The sequence below is a fragment of the Meriones unguiculatus genome, chromosome 21 (genome assembly GCF_030254825.1).
Source record: "Meriones unguiculatus strain TT.TT164.6M chromosome 21, Bangor_MerUng_6.1, whole genome shotgun sequence".
NCBI lineage: Eukaryota > Metazoa > Chordata > Mammalia > Rodentia > Muridae > Meriones > Meriones unguiculatus.
The window spans coordinates 55,010,698-55,033,834 of record NC_083368.1 but is presented as its reverse complement, the minus strand read 5'-3'; the positions used below and the strand labels follow the sequence as shown (position 1 = coordinate 55,033,834).

At 38.1% G+C, this 23,137-nt stretch overlaps 1 protein-coding gene across 7 annotated transcripts in view; it reads left to right on the top strand.

Moving 5' to 3' along the window:
- Positions 1-23,137, top strand: part of Grm8 (glutamate metabotropic receptor 8) — an 809,809-nt gene that overhangs the window by 491,887 nt on the left and 294,785 nt on the right. For all 7 annotated transcript variants that reach the window (XM_060374210.1, XM_060374213.1, XM_060374214.1 and 4 more), the window contains exon 7: positions 119-319. In XM_060374210.1, the coding sequence (XP_060230193.1) occupies positions 119-319 (201 nt within the window). The remainder of the gene's footprint in view (positions 1-118; positions 320-23,137) is intronic.

Sequence of the window (23,137 nt, the reverse complement as noted above, 5' to 3'; positions counted from 1 at the left end):
GAACTAACACAATAAAAAAATAATACCTGTGTCTCATCAAGTTGAAAGACTGGAAATCACCGCTCTGGTCATTTGAAATCTAACACCGTCCGTTGACGGTTCTGGCTCTCCTTTGCAGGGCTGGAGCGCATTGCCCGGGATTCATCTTACGAACAGGAAGGAAAGGTTCAGTTTGTAATTGACGCGGTGTACTCCATGGCTTACGCCCTGCACAACATGCACAAAGAGCTCTGCCCTGGGTACACTGGCCTTTGCCCCCGGATGGTCACCGTCGATGGGAAAGAGCTACTGGGTTACATCAGGGCCGTGAATTTTAACGGTAAGTCACAACTTTGATTCTATCTCAACATTAAACAGTAGGGCGTTCCGTAGCCCTAATGTACAGAAGATGTTTGGATGAAGTAGAAATCCAAAGATGAGAAGAAGTATGTTTTGCGCTGAAGTGTGAAAATTTCCACCTGCTTTTCAATCTGAAACATATTTTTGTACTGCCCTTAATCTGTTCCTGAAAGAAACAACAGTTAAAAATAATTCTCCGTCAATCAAAATAGTCTACTTAAATATCATATCACTCTTTCAGAAATCATCATGAAGGCTCACTTAGAACCACCGTCAATAGATCAAATTCACTTTTAAGAATGTTTTGCGCATGTAATGAATAACTGATAGAAATTTGTTTTAGACTGACATTACACCTCTTAAACACTAAGCTGATGAGGAAAATTATGGAGTTACTATAATACTTCAAGACTTTTGTTGTATTTTTATTTTTATGTCTACTTTACCTGCATTTTCTTCATGATTTAGTCATGTTGTAGCAAGGAGTTGAGTAGGTGGTAGTTTCTTACTGCAGAAGCAGAGTGTTGCTTTTGTAACTGTCACAATAACCCAGCACAGAATCCACTGGACTCAGTATTTGGTTGTGGATAGCTGAACTGCCTGTTTGAACTGTTGGAGCTTCTCAATGCTGCTGTCCTTTCCTAAGAGAGGTAGCGGTTGCTGCCCATGACTTTGGCCATCAATTTCAAATAAGATGATGGAATGCGCTGAGCTGTCTAATTCTTTCAGCTTGGCTGTAATCCACACAATGGACATGCCTTTGGGCTGTGCACAGTGCCGCACTCTCTGTCACAATAGGCTCTGGTGACCTCAGCTGCCAGCCTTCCTCCAAACAGCACAAGGTCATCTTCCATTTAGAATTCAAGCAGAGATGCTGTCTCTTGCTTTGTGTAGGCAATGTAAGGAATAATTTGGTCTGTTTTCATTACAGGGCACCCTCTTCTCTAGCAAAATTTCCTAGAATCATTATATAGCTTTAATTCTTTTGTTAATATAAACACTGAGGAGAGTTTGAAAATAATTTTTGTGCAGCTATAAAATTGAACAAAAGAGGACTGTTACAATGTAAAGTTATTTACTCTAATGTGAGGTTAGGGAACACTTCATTTCTCCAACAGTGCTAGGAAGTGGGAAGAAGAATGCAAATGAGCAGATTTTTCTCAATAACCGAAGCTCACCCCTGAAAAGGAAATACTTTAAAGAAATACTCAGTGAATGCAATTTAAAGGTGAATTACTAATTTTACTTTTATCTTAACCATGCATCAAGTGCTAACTCTTCTTGATGGCTTCAATTATTATACTAACCTCCGATGTAATGATGCAATTATGGACTATTAGAGAGTATCTTAATGTCTAATGGCTGTTAAGACAATTTGCCTCTGGACTCCAATGATCCCTGAGTTCTTCAGTCCACATTGATAGGTTAACTCACTTCTATATGTCCTGTGTGTTCAGCCTTCTAATAGACGCTAAAGATATATTGCAAGTAAAATAGAAGAGTCAGAGGACTGTGAGCTTATTAGAAGAGATATTAACCCAGTGAGCACAAGAAACTAATGATATAAAATACAACATGTTTTGAAAAAAAAAAGAACGTCATATTATAAATAAAATTTATATAGGAAAGATTTAGTCTAGAGAAGAGAAAATGTTGAGACAGGATGAAGCAGGGACATCTCCTTATAGATCAGGTGTGGTCTTGTAGGCAGTCCTAAGCCTTGTTCATTTGGACTGAATCAGTCTAGGACTGTGTCAGATTCAACAGTCCACAGACTCCCAACGTGGGCTCAGGAAATTATGGATTTTAGTGTATAGACTTGAAAGAAAATTTCTCCATGGTCCTTGAAGATGTGTTTTGTGAGGGGTGAGATTTGTTTGTTAATTATAAAAGGTGAGAAACCTGAACATGAGCTTAAGAAATGTTTAAATAATTATTTTCTGGCAATATAAAATAATATCTTAGTATTGAGCTACCTATTAATTATTTTCATTATTAATACCTTGGCTGTTTGTGATTTTTACAAAGGCATATAAGAGTGTTCAAATAGAGGTATGACATCAGAGTATTAATAATGAAGAAAGCACTGATTTAGAAAGTTAAATAAAGGACTTATGCATTTTCAATACAATCAAAACCTAAAAGTGGTCTGCAATAAAACCTGTATGGTGGGAAGAATGCAAAACAATCTGAGGAGAGAATACTGTTTGAAATTATTTCTAAAATTATTTCTAAAAGCTTTTCATGGGCCTCTGGCAGCCAAATGAACAATGCTATTTAACAGACGTTGCAGCCACAGCTAAAGCCTCCTCTTTGCCCTTTAGTATGCCTGTGATCAAAGCTAAGAAATTCAACTGGCTGTTTCATGAGAGGGGTTTTCAGGGAGGGTGGGATACTCCACCTTTTGTGTCTGCTGAGATGAGGAGGAATGAATGAATGAATGAAGAATGAATGAAGAATGCTGTGAAGAATGAACGAATAAAGAGGTTTACATCTCCTGTTTTAAAACTTCTGTTCTCTAAATCATCCCATTCATAAATACAATGCTTCAGTCATTTAATAGGTTTTCTGGGTTAAAGAGATTGGATAATCAAAACTTCCTTTCCTTCCACTAACTGGCCAAAAAGCTCCTTAAAGGGTTTCAGCAGGGAAATGGTTACGGTATGTAGCTGTACACGTGGTGGACTCACTACCTTTTGCAGGGCTTTCACAGTTGATGTTTTATGCAGATGTTTGCAATGTGCATCTTATTTTGGGATTGCAGTGTTCTGCTGCTTTGTGGCATTACCCGGAATCTCCTTGAATGGGTTATGTTGGCAATGGCCAGTGTTCTCAACTAACTGAACAGACAGTCAAGGACTGGTTGTGTAATGGGTGCCGAGGGTTGTACCAAGTATTCTTCAGGACTAGATTTCACTTTCCTAAGAGCCCAGATGTGCTCACTCAGAAACAGAGTAGCCTATACTACATGGCAGCAAATATGCTTTAGGGACACTCTCGCAATGTTAAAGATGGCTTTGCAAAAAAACAAAACAAAACAACAGCAACAACAAAACCCCAAACTGCTAAATTTGCACAGTTTTACTGTCAGGATCAGTGAAATGCATAGTGTTCTTTCAAGTAATTTAAGAATGGTACCCTCAGTCTGACCCGCTGGATGAAAGTATTTAGTAATAATTTAAACGTTGAACAGTGGCTACCTCAAAGAACATTGACTTCTTTGTAATAACTTTACCAAGACTTTTCTTGTTTATATTAATATGGCAAAATACTGTTTTGTTTTGTTTTTGGACTCTTTACATTTGAATTAGTGAAATCATGCAATCGATTTGGAGACAGAAACGCCTACTTTGTAAGAGGAGGTGATAAAGTAGCCCAAGCAACTGGGTGCTGTGCAGACTCTTGGTATAAAAGGATCATGTGTGGGTCTAAGCTAGGTGCTCTGCATATATATTGGTTGTACAGCTTGGTGTTTTTTGTGAGACTCCAAACAATGGGAGTGCGTTGTTTGTGACCCTTTTCCTGTTACTGGCTTGCCATGTCCGGCCATAATATGAGGGTTTGTGCCTAGTCCTATTCTACATTGTTAGTTGTTGGATATCCCTAGGAGACCGTTGTTTTTTTTTTTGTTTGTTTGTTTTGTTTTGTTTTGTTTTTTAAGGGAAACAGAAGGCATTTATCTGGGAAAGTTGAAGGATAATGTATGAGAGAATTAAAGTTTAAAAAAAGAGTTGTTCTTGCTGAGACTATAACCAAGGACTACTAAACATACTGAAAGTTTAACCAAGCTACTTAAGTAACAGTTTAGAGATACACACTTAGTTTAAAAGTTGATACATTTTATAACGTGTTTTAGTATTGAGAGTGTAAAGAACATGCTAGAATTTAGAATGACAAACTATTAGCATTTCAGACCTGAATTATTCTATCACAAATAGCTATTTAAAGATGAAGTATGCAATCAAAGCACTAAACTGAAAATTCCCACTTTGACAACAAAAGCATAAGCTGCAATAGTAGTTTTATTGATTTCTGTCAGATTGATTTCCTCCTTTCCTGGAGCATTCATTCCCGACTCTGTATTGTAAGCACGTTTTGAATCCTGGCATCTGCAGGGCGGTCCATGCTTCCATTCATGTTTTGTCGCCTCTCCTCTCTACCTGGCAAAGACTTGCCTTTTAGGGTACTTTCATTGCAACTATTTGAACAAAACGTTTCCTTTTATAAATTTTTAAAACTCTAAGATCTATCAAAAGACACCTCTTTTTGAAATTTAAGCAACCATGTCTATTTTTTACTCCAAAACTATAAAATATTAATACTCTACATCTTGTAAAGAATCAAAAAATTTTCCAGAACAAAGGAACCATACTTAGCATAAAAAGTACTGACTTGACTTTCGGCGATACCTCTGTTCCTTTTACTTTTCTTTGAGCTCAGATTTGGGGAAAGTCAAGCGCCATAGCATGCAGTAATTGGTATTATTTGGTTGTTAGGTAACAACAACAAAAACTTCTTCAACTACAGTAATGTAAAGAACCTATGAAAACATGCCCAGAAAGCTCAAAGGAGATTGTGACATATTTAAGAAAAAGAGATAGTTAAAATAAATAAATAAATAGATAGATAAACAAACAAACAAACAAACAAATAAATGAAACCCAGATCTCTGTCTCTGTCTAGCTGTTCTTATTGTACTGATTTCCCATTTGATCTGCAGAGCAACGCAAGTACTCTCTTTTGTTTTAGGACTCCTGCTGAGAGTTACAATGTTATATATGTAAGGATATATATATACATATATATAAATATATATATATATATATATATAATTTGTCAATAAAGTCTCAGTTTCAACTATGAGACACTGAGTCTTGTAACACTCTCAGGTCAGACAGCAGATGCTTTTCCAAAACAGGAACACGCCTGATTGTCATGGGTACCCTTGGGTTTGAAGGGGAACTTATAAAATTTCACTGTGTGACTTAGTCTAAGATGGAAGGCAGAGAAAGCAACATTTTGGTCTCTGAATCTTGTTGCTTCATGACAAGAATTTGTTAGATGGGGGAAGACACAATTAAGGCTAGAACAGCATCTGGGAGAAGCAATGCAGGCATCAACTTGGGAGTTATATGACATTTGGAGTTACGTTATACTGTTCCTGAATTCCATGACACCAAGTGTGAGGAGACACTTGACTGAACTGAGTAGCACTGCACCATTACCATGCTCAGCTTTATAGAGCAAAACACGGACATTTGCAAGAGACAGGCAGTGAGGTGAAATTTACCAATATGTTCTTGAGAAACCCTATTGATTTTAAGAACTTAATTGAATAATTCTAAAATATAATTATGAGGCTCTGAACAACATATGTAGTCCCATTATGAAGCAAAGTTGATTTATATGAAATATCTTCAACTATCTAAAATAAGTATAACTCAATATTAAGAAATACTGTTCAACCATGCTAATAGGTCAAAATGATTAATATTTTATGATAGCATATAAAACCTCTGGTTAAAATATGAATTATATTGTAATAAGTACAAAATAAACCATCTACAAAGAAAATGGATTTTAAATGTGATAAAATATAGTTCTCTTATCATTTTACTGTATGTTTATAGTTATTTCTATTAAGTAGATGTATTAGAACAATTAACACTGTCATTAGCTCCTATAAATTAAAAATATTATGATGAAATATAAAACAAAATAGCAAAGGTTATTACTAAAAGAGAAAAAATAACATTTTGCTGTCCTCATTAGATTTTAATCATTTGATCAAAAGACAATATATTTTAAAAATTAAAATATTTATTTTAGAAAAATAATAAGAATTAACATGAAACATTAAGAGACTTCTTACATAAACCAATAATTTATGTAAAGTCATTCTGTGGGTTATTTTTTGCAAATATAATGTCTGGCAATAAAGTAGACACAAAATATGAGAGAACTTTTAAATTTTAGGTTTTGTTATATCAGCCAATTTTAAAATTGAATTATTTCTTTTAATTTTTGAGGTAATAGCATAACAACATTTCTCCTTTCCCTTTCCTCAATCCAAACTCCTCTTCAAACTTCCTCACTTCTTATTCCCTCCCAAATTCATGTCCCCCTAGAACAGTGGTTCTCAACCTGTGAGTCGTGACGCCTTTGGCGAACCTCTATCTCCAAAAATGTTTAAATTATGATTCATAACAGTAGCAAAATTATAGTTATGAAGTGGCAACAAAATGGTTCTGTGGTTGGGGGTCTCCACCACCCGAGGAAGGGTCGCAGCACTAAGAAGGTTGAGAACCCCTGCCCTGAGCCTTCCCTGTCACAGGCTTCCCTAAGAGAGCCCTCTCTGCGTTTTTGTGACAGACCCACTGTTGGAGTGGTTTCAGATTTTTTTTTTATTTTGCATTTATACTATTGATTAAACTGATACTACCTGCTGTTTCATTAGCTTCTATACTAAGTAGGAAATGAAACACAAAAGTCTATCGATTGACAAACAAATAAAATGTCATCGTTTTAAGGATAATATGTGCTCTTTACGATTAAAGTTAGCTTATCTGTTAGACAGAGAGAAAGCAAAGCCCAGCATTACTGACCCTGAAAATACTATCCCTTTGGATAACTAGCCACTTTAGTCTAAAATCAAGAAGTGACTACTAATAATTTGAAGGTATGTGACATATTAGTGTATGTGGTATTGTGTGTGAGCGTGTATGTGTATTGTTTAGTGTGTACCTGGTGTGTATGTGTGCATTCTTGATGTGTCATGTTTAGTGCATATATGGTATGTGTGTATGTGTGTATGTGTGTATGTGTGTATGTGTGGTGTTGAGTATGCATGGTGTGTTTGTGAATATGTGTATTTGTATGCATGTGTGTATGGCTGTGTTTGTATGTGTTTGTCTGTGTGCATGTTTGTATGTGTGTGTGCGCATCTGTGTGTGTATGTGTACAAGTCTGTGTTGACTTGTTCGTGCTGTGCATGTTTGGAGGCTGAGGCTGGATGTTTTTGTCTACCTTAAGTTTTCAAACAAGATCTGACATTAAGCCTAGATTCCACCTATTCAGCTAGACGATCTGGCTAGAAAGCCCAAGCAAGGCACCTTCTCTTCTCTGTGCTGTGCCCAGGGTTCACATGGGTTCTAAGATCTAAACGGAAGATCTTGCAAAGAAAATGCTTGGTAAGCAGTGAGCATCTCTCAGCCCACTTAATAAGGTGGAAATAAACACTTGGCAATATTTCCTAGAAATGCTTAGAGAGTTAAGAAAAGTGAACATAAAACACAATAATTCTGAATATATGAAGATAAATGAGGAAGGTTATTTGAAATTAAGTATTTTTCTTTATAATTAAGAAAACTTAAGTTGGCCACAGAGTATTAATCTCTAAATTACACCATGGAGAAATTTGGCAGTAAAATCATACCTGCCTCTGTTTCCTGAGTAATGTGATAAACAGTGGCTTTTAAAAGTCTAATTTCCTCTATCGCCATGAAGAATAAAGTTATCATTGTGCTAAATCTTTTCTTAGAATAAGTTAAAGCTTGAGTGAGGTACGTGGATGGAATTACTCTGTTTTTTTTTTTTTTGTTGTTGTTGTTCTTACTTAGCTTCATGGACTTTATAGGATTCTTTTACTTCTTCTTAATCTTTAAGAAATACGTTTATTTATTTATTTGATGTGTATGCTGTCACATTTACAGATGTCTGTGGGTCAGAAAACAACTTGTTGATGTCAGTTCTCTCCATCCACGTTATAGGTATAGAGATTAAGCTCAGGTCATCAGACTTGGGGGCGAGAGCCTTTCCCTGTGGAGCCATCTTGAGGGCCCTTACTCATCCTTCCTCTTGTGACTCCTGTCACTCCTCCTCATGCACTGAAAGCAGAGGGAAGGGTGATGAGCAGATCCCAGGGAGACGTGGACCCAGTCTCTCGGTGGCAGACTGAGCTGAAAGGTACAGGTAGTAGGAAGCCTTGAACAAAGCCTGAAGAAGTAGGTGAGGAAGGTCTGAGGCCATGGAGAACAACATGTCAGAAAGAGTTCGCATTTAACAGTGTTTCCTTCTCACAGTGATCAGAAACTCAGACTCTAGACCCCGAGCTGGAATCCAGTCTTACCATTTTCTCTTTGTGAAACGAGTTAAATAACGAAATCTCATTAAATGGTTTTCTCATCTCTAAAATATTGATGATAACAGCAGAGGCACGTATGTCCCTAGAGTTCCTGTGAGCTATAAACATACAGTAACAACTAGAAAGTATTTAATAAAGGGATGGATGACATGTGCCATAAATGGGGACTGTTTTATCAATAGTGTTATTATGAAGTGTGTGTGTGTGTGTTTGTGTGTGATTCTGCAGTAATGATGAGATTGGTGTCTGGAGACCGGGGACTTAAGAATCTTTAAGAGCAGCAAGCTTCAAAATGCTGTTTGTGAGGATCAATAGAGAAAGTCCAAGCTGGACACTGGAGAAGGTGCTTGTGTTATGCATGAGGAAACAGATTTTTCCAGCAGGGTTCGTTAGTCTCTTGGAAAAGTGCATTCCTGCCGATGTGAGGGTGGGACTCTTATAGAACAGACTGAACCCAGTGTATCCTCTCATTATTTCCTCTGTTTCTCTCAAAATTACATACATTCCTTTTTTAATGAAGGAAGGTATTTAACAGAATAGGTCCTGTGTTATAAGGGGTAATTATTTTCTGATATTTTCTTTCAGCAAGAATCTGCCTGAAAATGAAAATGGAGCCTTGATTATTTTTCTCTTTAAGGTTATTAACTCTTATAATTACATTAAGTTTTAATCACAAAGTTAGTTGAAAGTGAAGGATGTGAATGAAAAAGTTCTTTTAAATTCTGGTGGATAATCATTAAGCTAGGGGATTTAGTTTTCTTAGTTCTTTGGATATGTTCAAAAACCATGACTATAAAATAATTTTTCTGAGCCATGTACACACTTTCTTTTTATTTTTTTAATTAATTACAGTTTATTCACTTTGTATCCCAGCTGTGGCCCCCTCCCTTATCCCCTCCCAATCCCACCCTCCGTCATCTCCTCCCATACCCCTCCCCTAGTCTACTAATAGGGGAGGTCTTCCTCCCCTTCCATCTGATCCTATTCTATCAGGCCTCATCAGGACCAGCTGCACTGTCTTTCTCTGTGGCCTAGTAAGGCTGCTCCTCCCTCAGGGGACGTGATCAAAGAGCCAGCTACTGAGTTCATGTCAGAGAGAGTCCCTGTTCCCTTTACTAGGGTACCCACTTGGAGACTACTCCATCTGTGTAGGAGTTCTAGCTTATCTCCATGCATGGTCCTTGGTTGGAGTATCAGTCTCAGAAAAGACCCCTGTGCCTAGATTTCTTGGCTCTGTTGCTCTCCTTGTGGAGCTCCTGTCTCTTCCAGATCCTTCTATCTCCTCCTTCTTTCATATGATTCCCTCCACTCTGCCCAAAGTAGGGCTGGAGAAATGGCTCAGGCATTAAAGACTAGGCTCACAACCATAAATAGAAATGCTTTTTTAAAAATCTCTGTTCTTTTTTCTGCTTTAGACTGGCCAGTCCTCCTGCTTTAGCCTCCATAGCCCTGGAACGATATTCATGTGCCATCATATCTGAACCACTAGCTTTAACTGTTTAAAGTGTTTATTTATCGAATTTATGCAGACAGGTGGTGGCACTCACCTAACAAACATTTGGCGAGTGTTCACTAACGCGCCATTTTTATTTTTTCTCTTTTCCACATCACACTTTTCTCTTCATTGTTGGTCATATCTTAAGCTTCTTTTCTTCTCTCTTCTAAGATGTTGATGGACAGATATCACTCCAGTCCTCGCTCTCCCACACAGCTTTGAAATTCTGAGTAAGTCAGTTAAATCGTATAAACCTCCATAGTTTCATCTTTCAATCAGAATAATAAGCACACACATTTTATAAACATTTAATGAGATACTTTCTTGCTTAAGGGCTTCATGCAACACCTGCACACTGTGAATAATCAACAGATGCTGTTATTTTTCTTTCTGCCTCTTGAAAATAACGAGCCCTCTGAATATGACTACTGAGTATCAAACAGACACCGAAACTCCCCAATTACACAGATATTCTCACAAATTTCCTCCGTATACCTTAGATAGCAAACATCTGATATCTCCTATAATTAGAGATAGTGTGTTGTCTGAATGTAATTTATCATTTTCTCAAGGTTTTATTAACCCACTATCAAGATGGTTTAGGCTTTTTTTTCTCTCATTTGACTTGAAGTCACTGTCTGAACCTTTCATTTATTGTTAGAAGCTTATTGTGAGATATGAAATAACAGGGAAGAACATCCATATTAATCCATTTTTGCCTGGAGTGAAATGACAAGAGAGTTTGGGGGTAGAAACTGTTGCTTCAAACAGCAACCATGTGTGCTAGAAAAGAGTGACCCTTTTAGATAAGGCTCGTGGTGGAATTGCTCTTATTTATAAGCTAAAGGAGAAGCATAGGTCTGTGCAAAGAAGTTAACCAAAACTTGTGGGTCACACCCAACTCGAGCAGAGAACCATGCATACTCATAACTGTGCTGAAAGGACATCAAAGCAGATACTGAGACTCATAGCCAAACTCTGGGCAGAGTGCAGGGAATGTTATGGGAGATGGGGGAGATGGAAAGACCTGGAGGGGACAGGACCAACAGAGTCAAAAATTCTGGGCTCATGGGGTCCTGCAGAGACTGATGAATCAACCAAGGATCATGCATGGAGATAACCTAGACCCCTTGTTCAGATGTAGCTCACGGACAGCTCAGTCTCTATGTGTGTTTTCTAGTAAGGGGAGCAAGGTTTGGATTCAGTGACCAGGTCTTTGATCACCTCCCCATGGTGAAGGGGCCTAACTAGGCCATCGAGAAAGAGGATCTAAGCAGTCCTGATGAGACCTGATAGGCTAGGGTCAGATGGAAGGGGAGGACCTCCCCTAACAGTGCACTGGGGGAGGGTCATGGGAGGGGAAGAAGGAGGAGGGGTGGGACCAAAAGGAAATGAGGGAGGGGGCTACATCCGAGATACAAAGTGAATAAATTGTAATAAATAATAATAATAAAGAAAACAGTTTTAAAAAGGTCAGAGAACAGTAAAACCCACACCATAAAATTAGTTGAGGATCAAAAGTTTTATTCATTTTTTTTCTTCTTCCTTTCATGTGTGGAGTGTACTTGTCTTCCTCTGTGTCCTTTGGACGTGTGTGTGTGTGTTCAGACCCCAGGTGAGCACCGGCTGTCATTCCCCACGTTACTCTCTTGACTCATCATCTTTCAGTGCCCCGGGGCTCCGTCAGTTCAGCTAGACTGTCTGGCCAGAGAACTCTGGGATTTCCTGACCTTGCATCCCAGGTGTTGAATTACTGACATATGCACACATGCCTGTAAATGCACAGTAGAAAAGATCTGAATTCACATCCTCATACTCGCATAGTAAGCGTGTTTGCAGAGCAAATTATCTCCGCAGCCCTCCATTCATTTTAAAAATAATTAAAAGAGAAATGAGAATTCAAATTTTAGCAAATGAAAGTGGTAAGACACAAGTCTCATAAAAGGTAATAATTTTAAGTTACTCTTAATGCTGCTTAGGAAATCTCTAATTTGTTCCAGATCCCATGCTTTTCCTTGCTGACTTAAGTTTTATAGGTGACTGTAAGGTCTATATTAGCTCAGAGTAGTGCTGAGAAAGTCTGTCCTGTGTAAGGCTAATTCTAAATATGCATTCTTTTCAGTTTCTTGAAGCATTCTTAACTTCTCTTTTCTATTTTGCTGTTCTTATGTAAACATTATATGTGTGCTAATTTAATTTAATTAATGAACTGATTGGCCTACTCTTTGATCACCTCCCCCTGATGGGGGAGCAGCCTTACCAGGCCACATAAGATGACAGTGTAGCCACTCCTGATGTGATCTGATAGACTAAGATCAGAAAGAAGGAGAGGGGAACCTCCCCTATCAGTGGACTTGGGGAGGGGCATGCGTGAAGAAGGGGGAGGGATACAAAGTGAATAAAGTGTAATTAATAAAATTTAAAAAATTAAAAAAAAATATCTATATTAGCTCAGAGTAGTGCTGAAAAATCCTGTCCTGTGTAAGGATAATTCTAAATGGGTATTCTTTTCAATTCCTAACTTCTCCTTTCTTCTTCACTGTTCTTATGTAAACATTATATGTGTGCTAATTTAATTTAAGTGTTTGAAACAGGGTGTCATCATATAGCTCCGGATGACACGGAACTCACTATAGAGACCAGGCACAGGAATCCACCTGTTTTGCCTCTTGAGTGCTAGGTTTAATGGTGTGTCACATGCCCTGGTGACTTGAGTTAAACTTTATATTCCCTTTCTCTACTATGTCTTTTCTTTATTTAAAACTAGGAGAAATGGAAAGCCGTACTTGCTATCATCTTCTTTATTATTATAAAGGGTGTATAAAATCCATGTAAGAAAACTATAAGAGCCACCAAAAACATCTGAGCAGAACTCAGGACATTCACAAAAAGGATATTAAACACTGACCCAAACCTTCAAAACCCCATGCCATATTCCACATCAGTCACCACTCATCACTCTCTTCACAGAGCAGACTTGGTTGCCTGCTTTTATAGTATGTAAGTGGAATTGCCTTAACATCTGGCTTCATTTCACTTCAGCTTCCAACGCAGAGCATGCAAAAGACATCTCTGCTACCAATGTTAGATTCAATTATTTAAATTTACTTTGTTAGATATTCAGTATTTAATTTTAAAGCCCAATGAACTATTTTATAGAATAATAACATTTAATACCTATTAATGAGGTTTAAATATATGAAGAATTAAGTTTTTATTACAATGCCCATAATTTCTTTGAAAGTGGTAAAGAGACTATTAGTTATTTTAAAACTCATCTTGGACACATTACTATCATTTAAAAAGGAATAATAGACTTTACTTTTGAGAAAAGTTTTAGTATCATAGAAGAATGGAGTGGTCAGAATAAGAGTGCCGACAGTGGCCCCCAGCATTTATTATGGACATGTCATTTTTGGGCTCTCACCGGTATAATCATGCATAGCCAATGCTGTACAATCATATGAATTATTTCTGTTACCTTAAGTGTTCTCTGCCTTTCACATGTTCACAGACTACCTCTCCCCAAGGCCTGGAAATCCCATCCCTCTTTTTAGTATCTCCATCCGTATAGTTGGAGTTGTAAGACGGCCTTTGTGGATTGGTATTTTTCCTACTTAGGAGTATGTACTTAGGTTTTCTTCATGTCTTATTAGAAGCAAAGTTTTTGGAAGCATATAGTAATACTTCATTGTATCGATGATGTAGCCACTTTTTGTCAGTTTTTACACTGAAAGTTGATTTTTTTTCTGCTTCCAAGCTTTGACAATTGTGAATAAAGATAGATGGACAGTTTATATATGCACTTAAATTTTCAGCTTTTTCTCTAAATGTGGAGGAACTTGTTTCTCAGGAAAGTTAATCGCATTCAGTTGTTGAAATGACATTAGAAATGAAATGAACCATCCTTTAAAGCCAGAACTTAATGTGTATGCATGTTCATCCATCATCATTGTATGGTTTGTGGATTGTTAAAACTAAATGAGTATGCATCTATTACCTAAAAATTATATAAATAACAATGAATTTGAGTTTAAAGACTATCCATTAAAGAAACTACAAGATATGATAAACATAATGAAATCTACACACCTAAGAAAGATAATCAAGAAAGTGGACAAGGACGAAGATGATCAATCCTCATTTAGAAAGACAAATGGGATGTGCATTGAACGTATGACAAGAGTCTACCTCTACCGCAAAAAGCATCTGAAAGACTCTAACTAGCAGTGTTTCAAAGCAGACACTAAGACTTATAACCAAACCCTCAGCAGAGTGCAGGGAATCATATGAAAGAAGGGGAGTTAGTATAATATGGAAAGGATAGGAGCTCTAGAAGGACCAAATATATCTGGGCACAGGGTCTTTTCTGAGACTGACACTCAACCAAGGACCATCTATGGATATAACTTAGAACTTCTGTTCGGATGTGGCCCGTTGTAGCTCAGTAACCAAGTAGTTTTCCAAAGTAAGGGGAACAAGGACTATTTCTAACAGGATCTCAAGGGCAGTCTCTTTGACCTCCCCTCCCCCCCCGGGGGGGAAGAGCAGTCCTGTTAGGCCACAGAGGAGGACTTTGCAGCCAGCCCTGAAGATACCTGATAAAACAGAGTCAAATGAAGGGGGAGGAGGTCCTCCTCTATCAGTGGACGTGGAAAGGGGCAGGGAGAAGACCAGGGAGGGAATGTGGGGTTGGGGAGGGAATGAGGGAGCGGGATACAGCTGGGACACAGAGTTAACAAAATGTAACTAAAAAGAAAAATAAAATAATAAATAAAGAAACTGTTACATAGGTATATACTTCAGAAATATCAAAGCTTTGATTCATACATGTTGACATTTGGAGTAAATCCTGAAATATATTTAATATTTTTTCCAGGGAATAGCACACTCATGACCTTAAGTTTTAATTAGCATCCCTGAAAAATACTCTCCATTGCCTAATTTTATCAGTCTTTGTTACAGACAATGAAGAAAAGGAAATTACACTGTTACATATAGTTCTCCAGGAAAAAATTTTCCAAGCAACTAAAAACATCACTGTAAGGTTTTCCAACATGTTCTTTTCTCCTCAGCATGAAATTATTTCCTTTTACCAGGGAAATAATTTCAGGGAAATACCAGGGAGCAAGCCTGCTTTCCTTAGTACAGCTATTAATGACAATGTGTCAGAGTCATCACAAACTGTAGAGCCAATAATTCCAGAGTTCTAAGGAGACATTTGAGAAAACTGCTGTGTTCTTCAGCGTCCACAGCTCCCGTTCCCACCTGCATTCAGAAATAATTTTCTATCCATATCTTTATATCCTGAAATCTCAGTGTGTATTTCTCATAGAGCTTTTCCCTGAGCCTTGGAGAGAGAAGGTCCCACAGAAAGGTGGTTACTCCACAATCTTTTATTCTCTGCACAGTCACCAGTTGTGGATCTTTGTACTCATCACATCTAACACATAAAGAAGCCTCTCTGATGAAGTCTGAGAAATATGTTAATCTATGGGTATAAGGACAATAACTTAGGGGAAAGCTTATTTCTATCTCCAATTGGCAAACTAATAATATAAAGTTGTTTTCTAGGGCCTATGACCTAGCTAGCCCCAAAACTTTGTTTGCTATACCAGGCATGAGCTCTCTCTTCCAGAGTGGGTTTAAATCCAATCAGAAGGTGATTAGTTACACTTATAACATGCATGCCACTGTTTCACCAGTGGGCTCATCATGCCAGGCCTGTTGTTAGTGTCGTTTTCAGGATTCACAGCTAACTGAGACTGTTGACTGCTTTCCTTCCCTACTAGTGTGCATAGAACCTTCTGCCATTACGGGTGCTAAGTCATAGGGAAGAAGCTGTCTGGGGCAACGACAGCTTCATGTCTACTTCTCCATGTCTATTACTCAATACGCAGTGTCTACAGTAGGGGGAGACTTTGTTCCCTTATATAGCATAAACTCATTTAAACTCCTATGTGGATATGTGTAATTTTCGGGAGCTTCTACATAAAAGGTGGGAAGAGCCAGAGGCAGTGGACATATGCAGCAAAACAGTACTCGCCAGTCATGATTGGGCACTTGTGCTTGGGAAATCACGGTGATGGCATGCACGAGATTTGTGCAAGCCATCCCCAAATCTAGCTTGGGTAGAGGAAATGCTCATGATGTTCATGCGTAGCTGAGGAGCTGTTGGCACTGATGGTTTCGAGAGAAAGAGAGAGTCAACTCTCCACAGTGGTGTGGCCCCTGAGGGGGAACTCATGTTTTAGGAGATAGTTCTGTACCCACACACATGTGGGCAGCATGTAAACGGATTAAAAAAAAAATTGAAGTTGAGAATAAAATCATGAAGAGGGTGAGAGAGAGGGAAGGAAGGCAACTTAGGTTTTACAAAAGCTTTAGACTGATGGTTCAGTGAATTTTCCAGGTACTAGTTAAGTTCTAATAGTTGCTAATAGCTTTCTGATTTTGCTAAATAAACTTGCACTAGTTTATATAAATATGGCTGATATGTCTGTCACATACAGACACGGGCTCCAGACGATGAAGAGGAATGAAGTTTGCCTTTAATTAACTTGAATATGTATTAAGAATCTTTTTTTAAACATGGTTTATCTGCATGAGGTGAACTTATTAGTTATTATTATAAGATTTTACAGCAGTATTTTCATATTGCTTTCTTTTCATGACTTCATAGGCCAAGTGCTTCTTCAGTCTGTATTTTCTGGGCCTTTCAATGGGGCTTCACTTACAAAATTTCAATGATACTACTTTGGACAATAATATGCTAATATTTGAATAAACAAATGCTATTTTATGTTGGAGGCTTCTTAACATTTCTTGAAACCTCTTGTTTTTCTGTTTTTATTTAAATTTCAAAACAAGATAAGATTACAGTCAGCTTCACTGATACTGAAACAGAAAATAACTGTGTACACAAACCGTTTATGAAAATAAACACATTCAACAAATTCAAGGATGGTTTCAGATCAGTGGCCTTTAGTTCTGAAAGAGATCAAAACAGAAAGTGAGATTCTACAAGCAAGAGTTCTGAAGTTCACAGTGGAATATGTTCAGGAGAGTGGGCAAACACACTTCTATTCGCTTATGAACTGAAACATTTTAAGAATGAAAATACACGTGGAAAGCAAAGTTATTTCTATGTCTCCCTGCCAATATCAAGATTAAGTTCTCTAACTTCACGAGTAACAGAAATTTTTGATTGCTTCCTGTATTTGAATGGCAACATGGTAAGCCAAGAGACACCTGAGCATGTGCTAATATTTGAGTGGCATTGAGAGAAAATATTTTTAGAGCCACTACCTATATTGTTATATTTTTAATATTATAGCTGAACAACAACATGAATCAAAACTATTTTCAGTATTGTGGACAACATCCACCACTTTATTTCACTCTACAGCATCCCAAGTTAGGTGCAGTGTGACAGCAGATTAGTGCAACGAGCTATTTAAAGGGTTAGGTACCAACCCAGGGCTTTGGGTAGCACAATCTGGTGAGCCCAGCTAGAGCCCCAGCTTTTACTGACATATACCGGATTAGAAGTTCCAACTTGTCAGTGCTAAGAGAATAAACTTTCAGATTGCCAAAACGTAAAACATTTCAAGGGGTCCTTGAAATAATAACACCTGATTAGCCTACCTGTCTCTATCATTCGGTTGGAATTAGAAACAAACTGTTAAATGCTGTACTGTGATCCAGCCATAGTTTTCCAAGGTTTTTAAACACTTCCCTTTATCATTGTGATTGCAAAGAATTTTTATGGTTTCTTGACAAGGAAAACAATATCATAAATACATAAAATTGATGGGTTTGAATAATTTGAAATGTCAATTTGGAAGGATTCAATACACTGAACTGTGCAGCCTTTAGGGAAAACACTAAATTGCTCCAAGCTTCATATTATTTTCCTGTCTCCAAGATTTTTAAGTTATAAGCCACTTACTAGTACTTAAGGTAAAAATAGTATTTCCATTTTGAATTCTCATTCACACAAATTATTTATACAATGATGAGATGATTCTACTAAAAATACCCTAGACAGTTATTTAAGTTTTTTAAACTTCGCTGCAACTTTTTGATGATAAATTTGAATTCATCCATATTGAACATTTTGGTTTGTAATTAAGTCAAGGAATTAGATTTAAATAAAAGGTATTAGATTTAAATAAAACTTTCAGATCTATCTTTATGCAATGGTTCAAATAGCAAAGGGTCCAAGCAGGGCAATGTCCTGAAGGCAGACAATTCAAAATGTTAAGAATGCATTCTTTCAACAGTGTATTTCATGCAACAGTTGCTGAAAAGTGGTTTCTATGTGGTAGTCTTTGTTTCTACTGGACAAGTGAAACAATCCATTCCTTTGCAAGAAAGCAGTAAAAAACAGCCAACTAGACCCTCCTAGGCAATATAGTGATAGAACAGGGAGGATGGAAGGAGAATGTGGGTGGAAGTGATTCTGCGGGAAATCAGAGAAAGTATTGTCAGTGCAGACGTATTTGAACTAAAGCTTGGATTTTAAAGCACCCAGGAAACACTAGTGCTCTTTGCTTTAAGATAGAAGAGAGATTTGGCAAATACCGTGCTAAATTCATTTATCCCAAGAATTAGATAATTTTTACTAATATGTATGGTATTTTTTTTGTGTAATTATAAGAATTGTTTTTTCATCTTGGGTTAAGGTGGCGCCTCACATAGTTCCCAATCTTTGGTCACCCAAAGAGATTCACAGATAGTCTCCACTGGAGCTCCCACAGACCTCCACTGTTGTTGAGAAGTCCTAACCTGAAAACGTAAATGTTTTCCTGGACGTCCGCAGCCTAGTGCTGTCCATGATGGGACTGTTCTGTCACACAGCAGTGCCCTCAGATTGTAATCACAGCTGTTGGAAAGTAGGCAGCACAAAGCACTATATGAGCTAATAGTTACTCATACTTTTAATAATTCCTTTAAATTTTGAGATTATAATATAATTATGTCATTTTCACTTTCCATCTCTTCCTTCCAATCCCTCCCCCAAACCCCGAATTGCTCTCTCTCAAATGTATAGCATTCTTTGTCCCTATGCAGGCCATTCACCCTTGTAGTTGGCCACCAGCCAGCCTCTCCAATGACTGTTATGTGGGGTTTTATGGAGACTAAACTCTCTCCATCCATATGTTTCCTCCCTCTTACCACAAGGAGGAAACAGAAGGGTTGAAAGAGTCAGATACAATTTTAATGTTTGTATACCTGCGTGGGTTGATCTTCTGGCTGAGCGTGTGGGATGAAGCTTCTTTATTAGTGAAGTCCTCAAAGGAAAGCTGTAATAAGGTCTCAAACATCTAAAGTAGGTTGGGCTTTTCTGCCCCCCACCCCCTTGGGCTTGCTTTTTCACATACAGCCACTGACAAAAGATGGCTGTCTTGACTTGAGAAACCCTGGGAACAAGTTGGTCTAAGTTTAGCAAAACAACTGGACCCTGTTGTATAACTTTTCGTAATAAGTTCGGGCCAAGGAGACTTCTGCAATCTTTTCTCTGGTTATGAAATTTCACTATAGCGTTTGAAGCCAAAGCTACCACTAATTCAAGCACAATTGTGTCTTCCTTTGGTTCTTTGAGGTATACGTTTCTTTGGAGACTGCCATTAAAGAAAAAAAGCACTGGCTAAGCCCAGGGGACCTGAATGTCCTAACTTTCATACCTACAGAATGCAAGTCCTTCCCAGAGCATGAAAAGAAAGCAAATCCTTTAAAAACGATGAAGTGACGATTAGGCTACACAGTGCAAACATATGCACACATGATACAGATGACACAGAAGTTGGAACAGGTATGAGGATATCCCCCCCCATACATGGTACTTGTTTTCCATTGTAATGCAAATGGGAAACTTAAGAATACAACAGTAACAGCAACACAGATAAACCGCACAACACTGGAAAGCCGAGGTTCTGCCTCAACCAGCTGCCAGTGCTGCGCTGATGTGAATTTCCTGAATTGAAAGCAATTTCTTTTCAGTGCCCTGTTTAGCCATACTGCATCATTTATTTCTCCGAGCATCTCTCGTGGAAAATATGAATTTGATAAAAATGTCAACATCTGTTGAGTTCCTGGGATGTGCCAGGTAGGTTTGAGAGATCTATTCATATATCATCTCATTTAATCCTCAGAAAAACAAAACAAAACAAAACACAGTAATAAACACAGGGGTAAATGCCGTTTCTGCATATGAGGAAGGTGAACCATCTATCCTTGCCCTTGTCTGATTAAGTGGTGGAGTCAGGATTTGTGCCGTTGAAGAATTACTTAGTTCATATTTGAGGTTCTAATTACTGTGGTGATTGTGGTAATTACCCTGGTAATTACCAGGTGTATCACCTCTAATGAGAACACTGTTGGAGAAGTAGGGGAAACGAAAACTTATCTAAAAAGAGAAAACAAAACGTTTACAGTTTAGACAAGACCTTGGTGCTGATGGGGTCGGGTCTGTTCATGGTGACTGCGTAATTAAGTGAATCAAACCGGCTGAGTAGCACAAGCCAATGTCTTTCAACAGTTGAAAGCAATGAATCAAACAGATATGAATTCAACCTTTATGACAACCATATATGAGCCTAGATGTAAAATATTCCTGGCTCTTTTGAGGCAGAGGAAGATTCATTGAAGTTTTTTCTAGAATTACTAATTTAAATACTTATAATCAATGAAAATATATAGTTCCATGAGGTAACACATTCATTCAAACATACATACTCACCCCCCCCACATTAGATCATTTTCATGATCCCAAATATCTCCCTTCAGTCTCTTTGACTTGGTCAATGACTTGGTCATTCATGCATGCCATTCTAGGAACTAGATTTGTTTTCTGTAATTAGATTGGGGCTTCTTTAAAAGGGTAATGATAGAAACACCATTTTGCAATTTCTACGTCCGGTTTATTTCATTTAGCTCAAATGTTTGAAACTCACCTGTATTATTATTATTACGCCTTCAAGGCTCTTTGACTTTTTATTTTTACATGACTATACTCAAATTTGCTTATCCATTCAGTAGCTGATAAAAATTTTAATTGATTTCATTTTCTTTGAATTATTAATAAGTGAAATGTTCAAGAATGTTCCAGGATCATTTGAGGACAACTCACTGGAAAAGTTTATCCTCTTGTTTCCTCGTGTAAATATTTTGTAGTAGAATTCTGAATTTTCTGGTAAGAACACTTTTAACGTGGTAGAAACATGTAAATCTCAGCTAGGGAGTGTCAGCATTGCACGGTATACCGGCATGTCGAGCAATCATGTTTGCTCGGCCCTTCTCCAGTGCATGATAGCATCAGTCATCCAAGTTTCAGCTATGTAGGTCATGACTTAGCACAATGGCTCTGATTTGCATTTCTCTGTGCACAATATTACTGTTTCCATATACTTATTTGCCTTATCTTAACCTTTAATTGTCACTTCAGATGTTTTGCTCATTACAACACAAAGGAAAGAATCTGTGGCTGGAGAATTGGATCAGTGGTTAAGAGGACTTGTGCTCTTACACAGGGCCAGGGTTGGACTGTTAGGGCCCACAGTCATCTCTAACGTTAGTTCCAGCGGATCTGATGTCCCCTTCTGACCTCCACAGGGACCAGAAGCATGTGTTCACACACATACATGCAGGCAAGAACTCATACACATGAAATAATAAAATAACAAGTCTAAAAAACATATTGACTCAAGCCAGGCATAGCAGCACATACCTTTCTCCCGGCACTTGAGAGGCAGAGACCGACCGGTGGGTCTCCGTGAGTCTGAGGACGGCATGGCTGATACCGGCAGACCCTGCTTCAAAAACAAAACCATGTATCCTTTTACTGCGCTGCACAAGTCTTTATTCATTCTAGAAACTACTTTCTCACGCATTGTGTATGTAATTATATATTACATTTTAATATATGAATATAAAATAGGAGTGGGTTTTTATTTTTATAAATGTATCATTTAACAAACAGCTTTACTGACAGCCAATTTATCAAAACATCTCTTTACCGTCTTGTCTTATATTTTCTATCCCAGGGGATTTGTATCTCACTCAAGATTACAAACATCTCCAGTGTTTTCCTTTGAAATTCTTAGAGGTTTAGCTCTATGTTTAAAACGATGATCCTTGAAGAAGTCACATCTGAATATGGCAGGCGGAGAGGCCTGGGGTTGGAGTTTAGAATACGCATCTTCAATTGCTCACCTCCACACCGTGAAGAGCTTGTTATCGGCTCCCTGGCAAGTCTCGGTGTGTGTGCTGCAGCTTGCTGCATGCATGTAGGAACCTTTATCTCCGAGCTCTCTAAACTGCCGCAAAGATCTATATGTCTGGGCTTGCCTTTCATATCCCGCTTGTATTGTAAACAGCTTTATATTAAGAGCTTAAAACAAGTATTTAATCTTTCCTAAAGAATGTTGTTTGCTGTTTTTCCGGATATATGTTAAAACAGAAAAACCCTACTGTAGTTTTAATTGACATTGTGAAGAATCTATGGATCAGTTTAATTAATGTAATTTCAGAGATTTGATATCTTAACCTTGTCACTCATTTAACTTTGAAACCTTTTCTCTATAATGATTGTATATTTCAATGTAAGGACATGCACGATTTGTTTATATTATTTTATTTCAAGTTTTTATTTTATCAAGTTTTTATAATTTATTCACTTTATATCCCGATCGTAGCCCCCTTCCTCATCTCCTGCCAGTCACACCCTCCCTGCCTCTTATCCCCATCTGGCTCAGCTAGTCCACTGAAAGGGGGAGTCCTCCTACCCTACTGTCTGACCCTAGCCTATCAAGTGTCATCAGGACTGCCTGGATCCTCTTCTTCAGTGGACTGGCAAGGCTGCCCTGCCACTGGGAAGTGGTCAAAGAACACGCAACCAAGTTCATGTCAGAGACTTCCCCTGTTCTCCTTAGTAGGGAACCCACATGGAGACTGAGCTTCCTATGAGTGACATCTAAGCAGGGGGTCAAAGTCTTCTCCTTGCATGGTCCTTGCTTGATGTGTCACTCTCTTCAGGACCCCTGAGCCAATATTTGTTGGCTTTGTTGGTCTCCTTGTGGAGCTCTTGTCCCCTCCGTGTCCTTCTATCAGCCTTTTCTTCCATAAGGCTCCCTGCACTCTGCTCAAAGTTTGACTGC